Raw genomic sequence first — 20,037 nt, 5'->3', positions numbered from 1 at the left:
TGGCAGCGGGTGGAAATGGATAAAAAATTAAATAAAAAAATAAACATACCTTTTCCTTTGCTGCCGCCCCACCGCTGCCTCTCCTCCGTCCTCTTTAAGTCTGCTACAGCACCGGAAGCATTCAGGCTTGCATGTTCTCCCAGCCAATCACGACACTGCAGAAGCAGGACCTGATTGGTCTGAGCGACCTGTTTGGACGCTCAGGCAGTGCCTGGGAGGCTGGGCATGTTCTCCACGCAACACAGCCCAATCGAGAACATGCCAAGTGTGCTTGGCGGTTTGGCAGGCTGCAGAGGGATGGCCAAACAATCATGTGCACTTAAAGGAGTGCAAATCACTCCTCACTCTGCTTGACGTCACGGAGCCCAAACCCGCCCCCCACCTGGCTCTCAGTGCCGTATAGAAAAGTAAAATGATAATAACATCATGTTGTTATCCTTCTTTTTTCTTTTGTGCACTGCTTAAATAGCAGTGGGGCGACGCTCCTCTGCCTTAGCAGAGGAGCCGCCACTGACTGATTCCTCACCTGTTGTTTTTCCTTCATTAAATATTTTACAGCATCCTTTTCTGATGTTTTATTAGTTAGGAATTACATATCGTGTTGGCCTTTTCTCTGTCATTAAAAGTAAGTGTTAAAATATAAGGGTTTCTAAACAGAATTTGCCTGATTGCCACTAAACTGTTCTTGCTATGCAATACAGCTACTGCCCCCATTCACTGAAAAAAAAATATTTTACCAAGGGTGCCGGCTCAATGCTGAATATCTCTTCTGAACCACTTGCTGTCTTTGTCGTTTGTGGTGTACCTTAGCTTTCCTCACTGTCACCACATCTGGTTAATAATCTTTGGAAGATGTCTCATGGCACTGCTCAAGGAATCTATACCCAGTTTCACGCCTATGGTGATGATGCACAGATATCTATATGTTTGTCTGTGTCAGCGGATCTCAATATGGACAAATGGGACAAATACTGGTCTCTTATGAACTGCTTTCAGTAACCCAGAGAGACTCAATAGAGGAACCGGATAGAGAGACATTTGGAAGCGCTCTATTAGCTTTCGAAACCCTTGCCAATGACTTGGGTTGCTTCTCCTGGTTTTCAGTTTTTTTTTAAAATATTCGCAGCAGCCTAAAGATAATTGATTGTGCTACTGTTGCTTGTGCTGACAGCTGTGAAGTCAGCGCTGGGACACTCAGTGGAGTATCCGAGTGCTTTATAACTCTCTATATCATGTTATATGTGAAATATTTTGGCAGATTCACAGTGAACAAATCCACTAAGTTGTCTCTCCTTTCATCCAAAGGCAGCGGAGGATCTAGGGTTAAGATCCAATGTATCACAGCAATCCTGATATTCTGACTGGTGCTAACCACCAGTCTTTGTTGGCTTGAATGGTCTTCTTTTTTGTTGACCAGGGCAAGGACATCGTTGTGAAACTTCATTATTTCATATCAGAAGTTTTAATCCTGTTTCTCTCTCTATTGGGATACTTATCTCCAGTGGCGGATGGTGACATTTGAAAGTGGTGGGGCGTAAACTTTCTGTCGGAGTGCACCGTGGCGAGCGAGCGCAGCGAGCGAGCTCGACCACCTTAGAGGGGGTTCGGGGGGGTTTTTCCCCCCGAGAAAATTTTGAAAAAAAAGTGGGTAAAGGGTGCATTTTCAAGCAAATTTCAGAAGCACAGAGACTAGAGCTGCAAACACACATAGAGCCCACTGCAGAGGGTATGTTCTTAGGTGAAGTCCTGCTGAAACTAAAATGCATTAACATTATAATCTCAGTTTCCCCACTTAACAAAGAGAGTCTGACTAACGTTATGCCCACTTCGCCGGGCAATTATTAATACTGTCACTGGCTGCCCGCTCTCCTGTCCTTTGCTCATTAATTCTTTCACTGGCTGTTATTCCCCCTTTCCTCTATCCTAATGTTGGCTTGTATGTTAAAAACTACAAACCAACAGGTACATGGTACAGCATGAGGTATCTGCATCACAGTGCACCTGTACTGCTAATCACATCTAACAAATTCAAAGAAAATGGAAATGGAAAAGAGGAAATGCATTTTTATTCCAAATACCACATTTCTAAAAATAGCCATCAAGTTTATGAAAGCAATGCAGCATTCTCAGAATGACAATCAATGGCTGCCCCGTGTTTCTATTGGTGAATGCTCTCCTGAGCAGGATGTGTCACCACGCTCCCAGCAGCGTGGTAGCAGTTCCCGCTGGGTTCTGTATACAAACATGGATGTCATTGGCTGTAAACTGCCCCTGGCAGCCATTTTGTTTACAGTAAACACCAGGACCTCTCCATTATTGGTCAGTAAATGTCACATGCGCTAGGCCTGTTTGGAAAACTTCCTCTCTCTGATTGGAAAAAAATAAAACAACTATATTTCCGGATTGAGCATCAGTTTTGCCCTATAATTCTCACCACTATTTTGAGGGAGAGATGAGGACAGGGTTAAATCATAGACAGCAAATCCGCCCTTACAATGCCAATGAAAATTAGAATTTAGCAAGCCCTACTTTAATATTAGTCATTCCTCGATACAGTTCAATGAGTGAATAATGTTTGTATTGTTCGCCTCACAAAGAAGCCAAATAGAATAATAAAGTGATAAAAATAGCACACAAACGTGGTGCCAACGCCGAGAAATAAAAAAAAAGTGAGCGCCTCTTAGGACGTTGCAGTCCTTCTCCAAACATTGCATGAAACCAACCAGCGTTATAATTGCTTCGAGTTGTAGCCAATTAAAGCGTAGGAACCGGACATTTAAAGGACAAAACACGACAACGGCTCCAGGTAAACAAGACACCGTAGCAAGGCTTCTGCCTCGAGGCATTTCAAAGTGCACGCAATGACACCGAACTAGTGGTCACAAGTGCGGCGACAGAATTTAAATGCCCACTTACACTTCAGGGCAAGTACGAAAACAGTGGGGCAAATCTGCGCACTTCTAGCCCCTCCTCTAGGCTTGTTCTACGGACGGGGTATGACAAAAAGGCATTCATTCATATAGTATCGGTCACTGTACACGCATTCATTTATGAATGCACGAAAGGGGGGCTGTTGCGAAACACATGAAGCCACACGTATCTGTCAAAAAACTCTCCCCGACTCCCGGGTGAGCACACGCAGATATAGTTATAAAGTAGTCAAAAACTAAGACGAGTACACACAAAGTAAACACTCTCTTTCAGGCACACCTCCCCAGTGAGCGCCATATGAATGCAATTTAGAAAGCGATCCACACACTATGTATGATCTACTCCTGTGAAGATTTGTCCACACTTTATAAACAAACTGTTTCTCTCTCACACACACACAAATATCGAGTGTGACATACAGTGACACAACTTGCTTTAAATAGGATACAAAAACAAAAAGGTAACAACTAAATCAAACATCAAGAGAGCCATAGGGCAGAGATTAGAGATTCTGATGTGTAGTTCATAAGACATATATACATATTAAAGGTGATCAAAAACAAAAAGACTAAATCAAGGGCCAATATGTATACTTTAAAAATTACTGATGTTTATTGGTCCATTTGTATTTATACATTGTCCGTTTAAATGCAAAATGTGCATTGCCTAGTCAGGAGGTGGTAGTGGGACGGGGAGGGAGGAAGGAGGGGGTTAAAAAAAAGTTCACTTACCTGTCGGCTGCCTCCGTCCTCTCCCTGGTTCTCGGCCATCATTCATTCCCTATGAGGGCTCCTTAAACACACTCCGCTCGTGCTGCCAATTCTTACATTACTCGCTTTTCTTCATGTCCAGGCCCGCGTTGGCGCCTCTCTGCAACTGCCCCTTCAAACGATCCAGAACACCACGTCCCCGTGACGCAACCCGGCCCTCAGCCAATCCTGGCGCTGCAGCAGCGCCACTGATTGGCTGACGGCACAGCCTACTCCTCGCCCGCCGCCTGCCCATTTAGGAGACCGAGGGGCTCCTAATGGGCATGCGCAAGGCAGCAAAAATACAAGTACGCATGACTGGGCACGGAGTAAAAAATTAAGCTCCATGCCCACTCATGCGCACTTGTGCTGCCTTTCCCAAAGGCGTCCGACAATGATGTCAGTCAACATGACACCGGACCGCCCACGGTCCGACGTCATGCTGACTGACATTCACAGAGGGAGGACTCGGGAGCTGCGGTTGCGGACAGTCACAGAGGAGGGAGCTGCAGCTGCGGGCGCGGCGCGGGCGGGGGGGCTACGCCCCCACGCCCCAATGGACGCACCGCGCCTGCTTATCTCCATGATCTAAATCTGACACACCCAAAACATCTTCCTCTTAGTTTGGTCAGCAGTGAGGTCAGGATTGCAACACTTTTTTGCTGTATGAATTAGGAACGTCCCTAGAGACCATTGAATTGATAGTGTGTGATGTAACCCACATTGATAAAATATTTTTCGGAATCTTTATGTTGCTGAGCCTTCAGCATAGTAGGGCTGGTGAAGGTTGTCCAAGCCTGCAGACCTTCACATTCTCATTTTCTCTCTTTATCCCAATGTTAAGTGTCAATTTATCAGTTCTGTGGAAAACTACTGCGTGTAGAAAATGTATTGATTTTAATACACATTTTCTCTATCAGTAATCTGGCTTCTTCATAGCAGCAGATGTTGTGTATCAACTAAATTGGAGTCTGTGCTTTGACAACGGTAATAATTCTGGTGCCACGTTTGACCAAATTGTACGATCCTGAGAAGATACATTTACATTAGTGCCTCAGTTTTTTTTAGTCACGACTACCAGAAGACTTTAGCAGTGAGCTAAAGCACTATATAAAAATAGATATTCACTTCCATTGATTTTTGTGCTGCCCTTAAGTTTTCATCCCTTGACTCAACAGAGGTGCATCTTGGTGTCCATAAACACACGACAAGATGACAGAGTAGCGCATAAACAAGTATTTTACAAAATAGAAGAGCAACATCCTAAAACTGCACATTTTCAAGTGACTTTGGTCTCACGTAGAAAGTGTATCCTGCATTGTAAATGCATTAATGAAACATCCCACATAGGGGAAAATAAAGGCAGCCATATGCTAGCTAGGCTGCCACCCTTTGTCTGGTGTTTTGTAGGCAATGGGCACGTTAGAGAAAAGACAGCAGCTCCCTTCGAGCATCGAAATTGAAAAAATAACTCCTTTTTCTCCTGTTCGAAGTTTCAGGTTTTTTCACAGACAGTTTCCAGTTGTTAATTTTGTTGCATTATTGCAATAAAACATGTAACGTACCTTCATGCAGGAGATTAGTTACGAGTTTTTTAAAATAAGAATTTGTTTTTCTTCTTTAGCCACATTGGCTTAACCAGTAAAAGTATGATTAACCAAACCATTAACATATCTCTTTTTGAGAACCTGGTGAATGCCTTCTGAGAAAATTAGGAGGTCCTTCTTGAAACCATGAAAATTAGGGAACCGTCCAGAGTAGCATGGGTCAGAAGAACTGCCTGTCATTGACGATACAGTATACTTAGTAGCACAGTATCTGCAGCTACACATGCCATGAACAGAATATGTTACTTCTTCTGTAAGAATCTGTTTGTGGCATGCAGTGCTGTAGATTCACATACACTCAGCCTCCTCTCGGCAAACCTCAGGTTGTTGCACACGCTTATCTTTCTCTTTTTTTCCTTTCTCACTTTCTTTCTTTCCTTCTCTTCTTTACTTTCCTTCCTTCTCTTCTTTCCTTCTTCTTTCTTCCTTCCTATCTCTCTTTTTTGCATAATTTTTTTCTGCTTCTTTAGGCCCTATATTCATTCTCACCCACTATGCAGAAAAATAATCATAACAATGAAGCCAATTCTCATGCGCATTCTCAATCATATGTCTATACTATACCTGGGCGGTAAGCTCCTCTTGCAGAGTTTTCAGTTTTGCCTGCTCCGTGTAGAGAGCGGAGTTACGAAAAACTACGCTGAGTGGAGTTTTGACTCTCTCGCGGCTCGCCAACCAACCTAGACCACCCCCCTGCGAGATTTCTCAAATCTGGCAGTCACGTCAGGTCGCTACTGCTCACGTTGAGAAACCTGCTGCTCTCTTTGAAAAGCTGCCGCTTGAGTAGAAGAGCTACTTGAGCGCCAGAAAGAAACTGCGCCCTCTTGTGCTGTGCATGGTGCCGTACGCAATTTTTTTGGAGAGCGGGACAAACTCCAGGGGATTGAAATGAAAGTGAGCAGCGTAACTTACCTCATTTCACCACCTGCAGAACTCCACCGAGCATGGTGGAGTATTTTTTATCACTACGCTACCCAGGCCTAGTCTATACCTCTTGACTCTAAAAACATCTTCAAAGAAAAACAAGTTGCGCAAGTCTGATCCCAGCTGTAGCTTGCAGGAGTATGCCAAGCATGTAGATCTACAGCACTACGTGCCACGAACAGGTGCATACACAATTATATTTTCCTTTCATATCGCCCCTTGGAATGTTCAGTCACAGTGCAATAGCTCGAATTATCTCTTAATATTTTAGTAACATTGGACTTTCTTGAGAATTTGAAGTCTAAGAAAAAAGATAATTGTGAGAGGTCTGGTATTTGGGTTGTTTGTTAAAGTTCTATCTTTCCATTGCCTTACAGTGGGGGCTGATGATATTCCTGGACCAGTCACATGGGAAGGTGGTGAAGATAATGCAGTTATCATGAAGTGGAATGAGCCTGTATCCCCAAATGGTCTTATCTTGATGTATTACGTAGAATTCAAACTACAAGGAGAAGGAGAGGTGAGTGCTGTTAAAAACCCAAGTGTTCACAATCAGTCTTTGTGCTGTGCAGTTCATTATTAATTCTGCCTGGCTGGACCTGCACAGTGTATTGTTAGACCTAACCTCACAGACCTGAAAATCCAGAGGAGTCCAAGTCTTAACCCTCTGTGACTACAGCAATGTCAGACAGAAGCTTTGCAAATTCATTTCCAACAGTGTTCCTTTATTATCTTGTCCTGAGTTACCTTGAATGTATTAAGTGGGTTTATCTCCTACAGATGATTCTTATTTGTACTAATTCTATTATGTGGAAAAGGCTGCTGTTATAAAATACTCAATGTTAAAAAAAAAAAAAACAGGTACCCAACAGTCCTGGTGGAGAAGAAACATGACTGAAATCTGGGACAGGCATCTGTCTGTCTGAGTAGTGATCTTCCATGGCGGTTTCTGACCTTTATGCCACATTTGTACACTGTGCCGCCAATTCACTGTGGCACCTAAATTAGTGTCAATGTTTGCTCAAAAGACTTACTTAATATATTTTTCTTTCTCAAGAGACATGAGGTGGATTGGTATTCAGTGCATTGACATTTCATAGCATTGGGGGCTGTACAGGGTCAGCTTAATGTTTATTAAGTGTTTAGTCAATAAAAACCATATAGGGGCAGCTTTCAAGCAGGGTTTTTGGCACTGGCATGCATTCTTTTACAAATTAAGTAGTGGTGCCTCTATGCTGCTATCAGATGTCTGAACTGATTGGTGGCAGGATACTCAATCAACAGCTGACGACTTCCCTGACAGCGGACATTTTTGCTGTCACAAATTCTGCTGCAGAGGACAACAATTCTAATCACTACCAGAAAGAAGTCAAACAGACAAAAACCAATGCACAAAACGACACCAGGCAAGGTTAGCAGCAGAAATGAAAACAAATGAAATACATTTAATCGCACATATATTAGCTTAAATGTTCATATATTGCGGGCCTCCAAACATATGTTCATTTTTATTTTTAGGTTGTGAGCAAGAAAGGTGGTGACACTGCTGTAAAATAATTACCATTTTTACAAATAATAATTGTATCAAGAAGTCAAGTTATCTAGTTGTTTTTCCAAGTTATCCAAGGTTGAGCGTGATAGAACTGAAATGCAGTCTAAAAAAAAAATAGGAATCCAATAAACAATGGTATGGCACTTCGGCTGAATTACTGCAGCGATTACTAGACCTCAAATTCCCGTCAATGACCGCCATATTGACAGAGCATCCTAAACACATTTTTCCAAGCGATTCGTTTCTAAAATACATGTTTGAAGAATCATTTCTACCAACTCTCCATAGTAAGTTGTCAACGCCACGTTTCATGTGTTAGTGTTCATTTATAAACTTTGTATGAACAGTGAAAAGCTTTGGTCTGTTTTCCACACATTATTTTCCCACCCTTTCCTCTTTTTGGTAGGTTTATTTTAAAATTAATGTTTCTTAAAAAGAACCTACCCTTCTCCTTTGCTTCTTTACATTTCAGTAACAAAACCACTATAATCTATTTTTGCTGTTGATTTATACCAATTTTGTCCCAAATATGTAACCATTGAAAATAGCTGCCAAATGTATTTTTTATATCAGTATATTATCAGCTTGGTTATTTTGTGCCAAGGAGAGGTTTCCAAGAACTCATTCAATATACGTAAGTAGTCCGTCAATAAAAACTTGAAATCAATGTGCTTATATCACTAGATTTAATAGTACCACAGTGCATCTCGTTCCAGTACAGGGGTATGCATTTGCGTAATGCAAACCATATTCGGATGATGCAAGTAATGGACCTGCAAACTGACATGGTGTCTGCTCCCTTCACATAGTCACTCTCTGGCGAGTCGATTTAACACAGTGGAACACTATGTGAGCTGGAAACTCCTGCATAGAGTGGTCTGCTAGCTCATGCATGAAAGCTCCAAACAGCTGATGTCCTTTGGGGTTTTTGCCACCCTGCCAGGAGACTGGCGACAGCCACTTTTGCTTTTTTTGGAGGGGGAGGGCAGTGCTTGCCACAATGCCATGCACCCTCACCATGGCTCTGCCCCTCCCCCCCCCCCCCCCCCTCCCTCCCACCGGACTCCACCCGTCCTTTCACAAGAAAAACTGTTTTTCTAAGGTGGGAGGTATACAATAGCAGTCATTATTTTGCAGCTTGGGGCAGGTTTCCTAGAGGCTACAAGGTGAGGAAGGGCAAATGCCTTGCTTTGTGTCACTTCAATGCTGAAGACCCTTCTGAACATAAACACATGGTTACAATGTCTAGTGGCTGCCTGTGTAGACACCAACATGTGTAGAACAGAAAATACAGTTTAGAACAGTGGTTCTTAACCTGTGGTCCAAAGACCAGTGGGGTTCGCGAGGCCTTCTCGGAGGTGCTGCAACTGTTTGATAAAATAAAATATGTTCAAAGTTTATTAAAATGAACAAAGTATATACAAACAAAGAAGCAAAATTGAAAATGTTAAAACTTTTTCTGTTTGCTTGTGAATTAAACAATTTCTTTCAATATTTGAATATTTGTATAGTGTATACTTGTTTTTTAGGTCTCGCCTGAGCCAGCGCGCATGCACTGCTCTGCGAGGCATTTAGTAAGGGCTTTTAAATTCGAAACACACGCTCGTGCGTGTGCTTGGAATTTATCACTTGCTCTTGGGCTTTACGTGCTGTGCTGTCAGCATGCAATTGGCCCAAGGGCGGCGCATGTCCCGCCTTCTCTGTTCTGTGGCCTACGGTCTGCGGGAGCGAGCATGAGCGCCATATGTTTTCAATTATCACACCGCGTCTCGCGGTCGCGTTAATTGGAAACAGATGGGCAAACTCGGTGCTTTCACTTTCGCCGCGGCAGGCACAAGCATGGTCGCACGCGCACCACCTCCAGGCTTGTTGTATCCTGTTCTGGAGACGTGCCCCGAGGACCGTCAGCTCCTGGATGATGAAGCCCTGATCCCTACATACTGCCCCAAATCCCCCCCACCAATCCATTATTCAGCATAAACCCTCACCACCTGTCCCCAGCATTTTGTGAACACTAAGGAACGTGCCCAGTCCCTGCTAGCTTCCGTAGTCTCGTGTGGCACAAGCACCTGCAAGTTGATGGGACGCTTACAAGTCCTCTCTGCACACACAAATGGATGCACTGTGATCTATCCGAAGCTCTCCTACTGAGCTTAGAAAGACCTTTGAAGGAATGTAAAGTAACCAACTCCTGGCAACCCCGTGCAGGAATCAACCAGTCACCAGAATCAAGATTACCTATACCAGCTTCAAAGAGCAAGGTTCTGAAGCAGGGAATATCAACCAACGCGGCTCTCTACTGCCATCTTGTGGTGTTTACAGGCAATGAAAAGCTTTGTACAAAGGCCACGAGCAAATGCAGTAATGTGCAAAATGCATTTCGATGATTTGGCCTCAATTCAGGTAATTAAGTCACTGGTCAGCAGATAATGAGCTCCTCAGTGGATAAGGCACCATTTTAGGTCTTAAGCATAAGCTGGAGGTTACCGAGTGATGTCTCAAGAGAGGAGAGGTGGGTCGGAATATTATAGGCCGACTACCAAAATCTTGGATTGAGTAATACTGCGTAGTCTAACACAGACAACTCAGTGGGCTGTAATGGGGCTTGGTGTGAGTTTCGGGGCTCTCCCTACACGAACGTTTGGATGCATGTGTGCCAAATACTGCACTTGGAAGCATTAATGAAAAATGTTTGTGGTTAAGAGAAAGGTATAAACACATTGGGGCCCAGAAATGTGTAAGCACAGGCAGGAGCCGTGTCGGACTGGGACAGAAAACAGGCCCGGGAACTAAAATAAAAGCTGACCTCGTTAGTGAATTAGAAATCAAAAAAAGTGTCTCATGTCTGTAAATGGGGGCAGTTTTGAAGCACGTGTGTTATAGAAGTTTTGCAGCGTGAATCTTTCTGGATTCACTATGCTGTGCATTATTCCGCGATCTGGTGGTTGGGTCCGGATTCGTAGTCTTTCTTTCCTTTTTTTTTTGTAGCCCAGGTGGGCGTCGACGTCCCACCATTTGGTGTACCTCTCGTGATGTCGGCGTGCTTCCTGCAGAAGTCCCACCTTTGGGGCACCATCTTTAGATTCTTTTTTCCGCCGTTGGGTCTGGATCGTCATCGAGAAGCTCCAGAGTTTTAAACGAAGGAAGAAGGAAAATACGCGAGTTTCATCGAAGGAGAATTTACAGAAGACTACAGAGAGGAAGGAATTACAGCCGGGACGGCGAAGAAGGAGGAGATCCTCGAAATTCTTCGACGCCCATAGGAAAATGCGCATTCAGGGACTCTGAGCGCAATGGACAAGACACCATTTAAATTCTGCCCTAACTGCCACCACAAGTACGCGCAGAAAGACCAACATCCGGTGTGCAACCTTTGCCTGCCGATCGACCACGAGAGCAAGGACTGCAACGCCTGTTCCGCATTCACGCCGAAGACTCTCCGGGTGAGAGATAGACAGAGGAGAGCCAATTTCAACATGGAAGGCAAGGGTAAGGCCCCGTCGCTGTACGATCTGGGCCTCTCCACCGACGATGAGGACAACATCACCGAGGGACCTGATGTCTTCACGGTCGCAGAGACCGATAAGAAAACGCCTGACGAGGTAAGAGGCACGTCGAGTGCGAAACCCCCGAAAGGGCCCCGAAAATCTGAAAGTGACTCTCGAAAAACAGAGTCAAAGTCCTCAAAAGGAACACCGGCGCCGAAAAGCTCGACGACTGCGAGTGGATCCAAGGACAGAAGGCCGAGCGGATGCTTCGAGAAGGACTCCCGGGTGCCGAAGTCCGCCGAAAGACAGAGTTCGTCGAAGCAGGCCTACGAGGTGGGGCGCTCGGCGACGAAAGACAAGGCCGCGTCGATGCAAGCTCCGTCGAAGAGACCTGCGGTCGACGCCGAACAAGTCTCCAAAATGGAGAAGAAAAAGAGATGGCTCGAGGCGGAGATGGAGAGCATCCTTCAGAGGAAGAAGGAGTTCGACGAAAAAATGAAGAAATTCAAGATCCCACCGACGGAGGTCGTCGAGATCGAGGAACAGGAAGAATTCGACGCTGAAGAGCTGTCGAAGGATCCGGAAGAGGAGGAAGAAGGCCCCTACTATGAGGGAGAAGATGAAGAAGAGGATTAGCAGTCGTTCTACGGCTCGGCGCCGTCGACGACTCAGGAGCTGGAATGGCAGGACATCGACACCGAAAATCCCGAAGAGCCCGTGGAGACTTATCCTTCGAGGCCTTTGCCGCCAGACAACATCGGAGCATACAACATGGTCGTCAAGAGCGCTGCAGCGGCTTTTGGAGTGAAATTAGACGAGGAAAAGGCGAAAGCTGATTTCCTACTCGACTCTGCTCCCCATCCAGACGAGGAGCCAGTTCCTCCCCATGCTCCAAAGAGTGATGAACCAAGGGAAGGAGGCGTTTAAGGACCCAGCAACATGCCGGTCCATCACGCCCAGAACGGAAAAGAAGTACAAGCACTCCTCGCAGGATCCTCCTTACATCAAGGGATCAGTCACTGCCGACTCCATCATTGCTTCCACGGCCAGGAGAAGAGCCAATGTGCCGGCGACCTCGGGACCACCTCCTGATAAGGAGAGCAGAAGGATGGACCTCACTGTCACTCAACGGTGAAACGCTGTTCGGGGCACCGGTGGACGAGAAGCTCTCCCAACTGAAGAAGGATAATGAGACGGCAAGGTCCATGGGGGCCCTGCAGTTCAGAGGGATGAGAAGAGGCACCCCAGCTCCGAGATCCTACGGAAGGGGATGTAACCAACAGGGAACGTCACACCAAGCATTCCAGCAAGGACAGCAGGGTGACAGTCACAGCCAACAAGGACAGCAGAAGCAGAACTGGCAGTACCAACCTCGAGGCCAGTCCTTTCGCGGGAGGGGAAACTGACGTGGCCAAAGAAGAAGAGAGGGGGAGACCAACCCTCTTCTAAGTGACTTTGCAAGCAAGTATACGCTCACTCCCAGTATACCCCGAGGGGTGAAGCGCTAAATGAACACAGTGAGGGGGGTACACGAAACAAGCGCCTACAAGCATACGACACCGGTAGGCGGAAGACTGGGACTTTTCCTTCAACAATGGCAAAAAATAACCACAGACAAATGGATACTCAACGTCATACAGCACGGATACTGCATAGAGTTGGAGAAAAGGCCTCCAAACAGGAAACCAAAGAGAAGACAACGCTCTGGTCAAGAGCTTGCTCAATTCGGGGAAGAGGCACAGCAACTACTCCAAAAGGAGCCCATAGAACCAGTGCCATGCAGAGAAAGGAACAAGGGAGTGTACTCAAACTACTTCCTGGTCCCAAAGGTGGACGAAACACTAAGACCCATCCTGGATCTACGATTCCTAAACAAATTCATACAGACACAAAAATTCAAAATGACATCGCTACAAGAAGTGCTACCTCAAATACAAAGCGGAGACTACATGCCCACCGTGGATCTCAAAGATGCCTACCTGCACATCCCGATGAACAGGCGCCACAAGAACCTGTTAAGGTTCAACATCAACCAGGACCATTACCAATTCACAACCCTGGCATTCGGTCTAAAGTCCGCACCAAGGGTTTTCACGAAATGCCTTGCAGCAGTAGCAGCGTACCTAAGGAGAGAAGGGATTCATGTGTATCCTTACCTAGACGACTGGCTGATCAAAGCAAGTACTCGCGACAAGTGCGAGGAACATGTAGAGCGGGTGACAAGAACACTAACAAGCCTTGGGTTCTCGATACACTGGGGAAAGTCATCAATGGAACCAGAACAGGTGAAGATCTTCCTGGGAGCGCAGATCAACACCTTAGACAAAACAGTCATGCCCAGCGACAGGAGAACGATAGCCCTGCTGAAGGAGATGCGTCTCTACCAGAAGGGGTGAGCTCTGACAGTGAGAACAGCGAGCAAGATCATGGGCATGATGGCGTCATGCATTCACCTAGTCCCCAATGTACGGCTTCACATGAGACCGTTCCAGGAATGGCTGCAACAACAATGGTCACAAGCGAACGGAAGTTGGGAGGACCTAGTGGTTGTTACGCACGCAGTGCAAGAGGAGATAGCATGGTGGAACAGGGAGAACATAACTGTAGGAAAGCCCTTGACACCACCAAGCCCAACTGTGACCATTACCACAGACGCATCCCAGATAGGATGGGGGGCGCACATGAACAAGCTCAGAGTGAGGTGTCTGTGGACTCCAGCAGATGCGGTCAGACACATCAACTACAATCATTCCCCCTTTCAACTCTGGCACAAGAGATTTGGAGATGGGCCATCCCACTCAAAATAGACCTGCTGGCGATACACCTACCAGGGAAAGACAATGTGGAAGCCGATTGGCTCAGCAGGCAGACCTCGGCATCCCACGAGTGGGAGCTCAATGGACAGGAAACGCAAAGGCTATTCAAAAGGTGGGGTACACCGACAATAGACCTGTTTGCAACACGCCTGAATGCAAAATGCCGAAACTTCGCATCCAGACAACCAGAAAAACAATCCCAGGGGAATGCCCTATGGATAAGTTGGTCAAGGACATTGGCATACGCTTTTCCACCAATACCACTGATGCACAGGGTACTCAACAAGTGCAAGACCAGCAACATGACAATGATCCTGGTGGCACCACAGTGGGCGAGACAGACATGGTACTCACAAATAGTAGAAATGGCACAGGGACCTCCACACAAATTTGCAAAAAGAAAGGACTTGCTCTCCATGCAGAACGGAGAGGTTCTACACCCAGAGCGCCTCGGACTGGCAGCTTGGCTCCTGAAGACATAGAGTTCGCACACCTTAAACTACCTCCAAGCACTATGCGGGTGCTGCGGGAGGCAAGGAGACCAACAACACAGAAATGTTATGGGGAAAAGTGGAAAAGGTTCACAATGTGGTGCAGCAAAAATAAACTGCAAGGAAAAATGACAAAGCAATCAACGGTGCTTAGATACCTACACACCTTCTAAAGGCGAAACTTTGCTCATCGTCACTGAGGGTACACCTAGCGGCGATCGTAGCTTATACACGAGGTGAGACAGGAGGAAGCTTCTTCACGTCATGGGTAGTAAAGATATTCCTGGAAGGGGCGAAAAGAATAGCGCCACCAAAGAGGATGCCGCCTCCGGCATGGAACCTCATCATAGTCCTGACGGAACTTATGAAAGCGCCCTTTGAGCCCATGCACAAGGCCTCCCTCCAAATGCTGACAATGAAGACAGCCTTTCTGGTGGCAATAACCTCACTGCGCAGAGTAAGCGAGTTGCAAGCGCTAACGCTGCAAGAGCCCTACATCCAGATACACAAGGACAGGGTCGTAATGAGAACGGGCCCACACTTCATGCCAAAGGTGGTGTCAGCATTCCATTTAAATCAAACAATTCAAATACCAGGTTTCTTTCAGGACCCAGCAACAAGCACAGAAAGGGCACTGCACACTCTAGACGCTAGAAGGGCGGTGATGCACTACATCGAGAGGACAAAAGAACACAGGAAAACCAAACAGTTTTTTGTGTCCTTCGTAACAAGCTTCCTGGGTAGACCAGTGACAAAAAGCACCATCGCACGATGGATTGCGCTAACAATACAATTCTGCCACAAACAGGTGGGACAAGAACTATCCGAGGGGCCACGGGCCCAATCCACAAGGAAGAAGGGAGCAACAATTGCCTTTCTGGCAAATAAACCCATTCAAGACATATGCCTGGCGGCAACATGGGCCTCGGTGCACACGTTCACCAAGCACTACTGCGTGGATATACAGATGAACAAGGAAGCACAAGTAGGACAGAAGGTGCTTCAACATATATTCAACGAACAACGCTCATCTTCCACCCAGCCGCCACAGAGATAACAAACCGCTACAAAATCTATGCACAGCATAGTGAATCCAGAAAGATTCACGCTGCAAAACGAATAGTTTCTTACCTGTTGGTGTAGTTTTGCAGCTTAAAGATCTTTCTGGATTCACTAGGAGGAGAAAAAAGGGTGGAAGGACAAAGACTGAAATAACAGGATAAAACTGAGAGGAGATATAAGGAAGATACTTAACGCCTAGGGTTAAAAAAATAAAAAAGAGAGAAAGGAAGGGAAAAAAAACCCCGAAGATGGCGCCCCAAAGGTGGGACTTCCGCAGGAAGCACGCCGACGTCACGAGAGGTACACCAAATGGTGGGACGTCGACGCCCACCTGGGCTACAAAAAAAAAGAAAGACTACGAATCCGGACCCAACCTCCAGATCGCGGAATAATGCACAGCATAGTGAATCCAGAAAGATCTTCAAGCTGCAAAACTACACCGACAGGTAAGAAACTATTCGTTATGGAACGGAAGACTGCATGAAATTGCGCTTGCTACAGGCAATCTGTGTTTTAAAATTAGGGAAATCAACAGTAAAAGCAGGCTAAGCAGACCATGAAACAGGATCACAAACAGCCCAAAAAAGCAGACCACATATTGACCTGTCAGAAAGGCTGTTGGGCACTGCCTGATTGCCCTATAGGTCAGCCCGACCGTGGACAAGAACATAATAAACACGCATTGGCATAGCCAATAGGTCTCGCCTTGGGGACCTTATAAGTATTTAATTATGCAGCACAATATCCTTGGTGCAACATCAACTGTTGCATGGCTAAACACTTATAATGTCCCAAAGGTGAGACCTATTGGCTATGCCATTGCTTGTTTGCTTTGTTTTGAGGTTCAACTCCTAGAAGTACTTAGGCGGGGGGGTCCCTGGCTACCAATAATGACTAAGTGGTGGTATCCGAATTCCAGTAATGATTCAGTTGTGATCCACGGAAGTCAAAAGGTTAAGAACCACTGGTTTAGAACCTTCAGCAGTTCACTGTACCAGCATCTTACTCAAACACAACAAACACATGGAATGATAGACGGAGCGCTGAAACTTTTCAGACACTCACCCCCAGTCAGTCACAGATCTGGGTTGAATCCATCATTGCTCTTTAGCTCACCTGGTCACCCCAGTTCAGACCCAGCCATATGCAAATCAGTCTTGACCCTGTTCCTCATGGGAACAGTCCAGCCCGAACTTCCATGCCAGGTCTTCCATTGACCAGAACAAGCATCCTGGGACTGGTCTCAGGTTAACACCCCTCATCAGCCAGGCTAGCTTGCATCCAGTGGCAAAGTGAGGGAAGGACCCACGTCTGGGCATACCCTGCCAACTTAGGACAAACATAGCAAACACAAGGAGAAGATCTTTCTCAAGCAGCAAGACAGCGGCCTTTAGACAACTTTGAGTACATTTATTGCAAAAGCATCAACACTGGGTGGGATATACAGTGCACAATTATCTTGATTCCAAAGAACAGTCCTGTTCCATACATCTCATACATACAAATTATTAATGTCATTTACCTAATTTGCAGCACGACCTTTACAGCAAGGTTGGTTTTTTACACAAAAATAGATACCAAACCAAAATCGGCATTGTCGAATATTTCACGTTCTTCTGTGTTTTCTGAGGCAAACCGTGCCAAGACTGGTTCTGAGCATTGCTTAGATAATTAACATATTCTTTACCTTTCTATGTTCTCTCTAGATGCAGAGAGAGTGTGTTTCGCGTCAGGCTTACCGCGAAGTTGGAGGGGCCAAACTCATCCGTCTGAATCCTGGAAACTACTCCTCACAAGTCCAAGCAATTTCTTTGTCAGGGACTGGAGCATTGACAGAGCCGATTTTCTTCTATGTCCAGGCAAAACGTAAGTACAGGGCAAGATTATTTTTCTGCTGCTACCAAACTGATATTGTTCTTTGCCGAATAGAACATTGACGTGCAATTTGTTCTTACCACCAGATCTTGAGACAACTGTAGCATGTGAATACTCTGTTATTTGTTTACTACTTTTACGTAGCTGTGATATGAACACCTATAGCAACTTCTTATCTGACACTTTATACTCATAGAGAGATACAAACGCTCCCTAGCGTGATATGCAGATTCATCTGCAGTATTCCAAAGGAACAAAATACAGGAAAGGGAAGGGGCCATAGGGAGATGGGTGAAGGCCATATGTTTGAGAGTGCCTAGAAGCGCTCCTGGTTGAAAGAATACATTTCTTTCTTTGCAATTCACCTACAAATATGTAGGTTTTTTCAAATATGTGTCTTTACTAGAAAGTAGGAATACTGCAGTGGAGCTACAATCTCTTGCTCTTTGCTGTTTCTTCTGTGTCATGTAGAGTGTAGTGAAAACGAGAATAAGCAAGCCATTGCATCTCACTTTTAAATATAGCATGTCTTAAATTAGCAGTTTTTTGCAATAACTTATCTTGCGCTGTAGCCTCATCACCATTTGCATTGGCAGTAATTTGATTTCTCAGCTTGCTTGCCTCCATTATCTGAAATGGAACAGCGATGTTGAGCTTTTTGTCTCTTTCCTCTGCATTGCTTCACAATGCTATGGTATTGTATTTAGAAGTTTTTTCCTATGCTGCATTTTGCTTTAGAGAGAACCCAGTGCATAAGTTCATTCACAAAGCTGATTCCCCGTTACTGACCCATTTTATTATACACTTCAAGATACAGCAAACAAAACATGAATGTAAGGAGCAATTTGTAATCAATACACAATAAGTATGATGGATGGAGTTCTGTGCAGAACTTCAAACCAACAGTTAAAGGCTTGTATACTTGGAAAATAAAGTTTACTACAATTTATCATGAAAATAAAGTATCTCAGCTTAAGTGAGCTTCAAAGCAATATGCTATGTCTTAGTTTAACTTTATCGTCAGCCATTTGCAATGTGATTATGGCCACTGCCAGATTGTCTCAATAGTATTTGTGATTTTCTTGCAATAGAAAGCTTTTCCAAGGTACATATTTTCTTGTCCAGAGACCTTGGGTTAAGGAAACCCTACATACAACACATAAAGATCAATTTTACCGAAGGTTTGCTGCAGCCCTACATTCCTTACCTTCACCTATCTACATCAAAACTTTATGTGAAGAGTACAAAACTTTGTGGCCCTTGTTTGAGGGATTTAACCCATATGCATAAGAACTGCCTAAATGCATTTTTGTGATCAATGCGCAAGTTAGTCTAATTTTAATTCATAGAATCTGCTCAGAGATTCCCAGCAGCTCTGTTTCTATTGTGGTTCAATGGTGTTTCATTGGCTACAGTTGCCCTTTGACGCTTTGCACTGGAAGGAGTAAGTTGCTTTCTACTTCACACTTTCATCTGAACATTGTGTTTTAGCTGCCTACCCTCCAGCACTTTATAATATGTTTTACTAATTAAAATGTAGAAAGTAAATATAGCAGTTTATTCGGATGCTCTACCTTTGCATTTTTACGTAGTAAAGTCTCATCTAGGGGATCTTCAGTCTACCTTTTCTTAGCTGAAAAACACATAGCTATGGCACCCATGTGAAATTTCACATAATACAGGTACGAGAGCCTGATTTATTATTAGCAGTATTACTATTAGCACCATGAAATGCTTAAGTAGCATATTAGTTTACCCATGTCTATTTGTGAAACACTAAGAAATAGTTTAGAATTAAAGTGGCACATGCTGACATCACCAAGTATATAATAGCATCACATTTTATGACATGTATTTGTGGTACAGCAACATTGTCTGACATTTTGTCTTCGGTTAGTATTTAACAGCATTATTTCTTCTGACACATAACGTTCAGTAACCATTTTCCCGTGGACAGTATTTACTACAACTGATCCCTGTTATTACTAATTGTAGCACTTGTGGAGATAAATGTATTTATTTAGATAATTCTGAACAGCCACTTACCATAAAATAACTGCTATGAAGATGGTTTCCTTTGAAGTACGGGATATTTTTTTAAAGATTCCGAAGCTCTCAATACTCTGTATTTTACAAATATTCATTTACCCTAGACTTGAACACCACATTAAAGAAACTGTACTAAAATGAATTCCTAGAAGAATAGTATTTCCCTATTCAAAATTCTTCTTTTGCCTAAATTATCATTACCCCATGTGTTGACTTCACTCATCTGTGGGGAATAACAATAAGGCTAACAATAAGGATGATATGTAGAGTACCCATGGACTTCTCAGTCTCAATCTGTATTTGTCCCCGCTGATAGGTCAAAATTAATGTAGAAAAATAGCAGTTCTCCAGTGTTAGGGTATCTTTCATAGATTCACATGCTTGAATCATTCCCTGTCGTCGAAGTGGTAGTCCCACGGTACATAGAATAGCAATATAGCAATAGCATAGCTAAAAGAGCAATAAGAAGTATTGTAAAATAGAGGTTAATAGG

At 44.6% G+C, this 20,037-nt stretch overlaps 1 protein-coding gene across 3 annotated transcripts in view; it reads left to right on the top strand.

Moving 5' to 3' along the window:
* Positions 1 to 20,037, top strand: part of IGF1R (insulin like growth factor 1 receptor) — a 900,683-nt gene that overhangs the window by 797,299 nt on the left and 83,347 nt on the right. For all 3 annotated transcript variants that reach the window (XM_085644514.1, XM_085644512.1, XM_085644513.1), the window contains exons 13-14: positions 6,589 to 6,731; positions 17,327 to 17,486. In XM_085644514.1, coding sequence (XP_085500640.1) covers positions 6,589 to 6,731; positions 17,327 to 17,486 — 303 coding nt within the window. The remainder of the gene's footprint in view (positions 1 to 6,588; positions 6,732 to 17,326; positions 17,487 to 20,037) is intronic.

Source organism: Triturus cristatus, chromosome 3_1 (genome assembly GCF_964204655.1).
Source record: "Triturus cristatus chromosome 3_1, aTriCri1.1, whole genome shotgun sequence".
NCBI lineage: Eukaryota > Metazoa > Chordata > Amphibia > Caudata > Salamandridae > Triturus > Triturus cristatus.
Note: the sequence above shows the minus strand (reverse complement) of the source record. Positions and strands in the feature narration are given on the sequence as shown.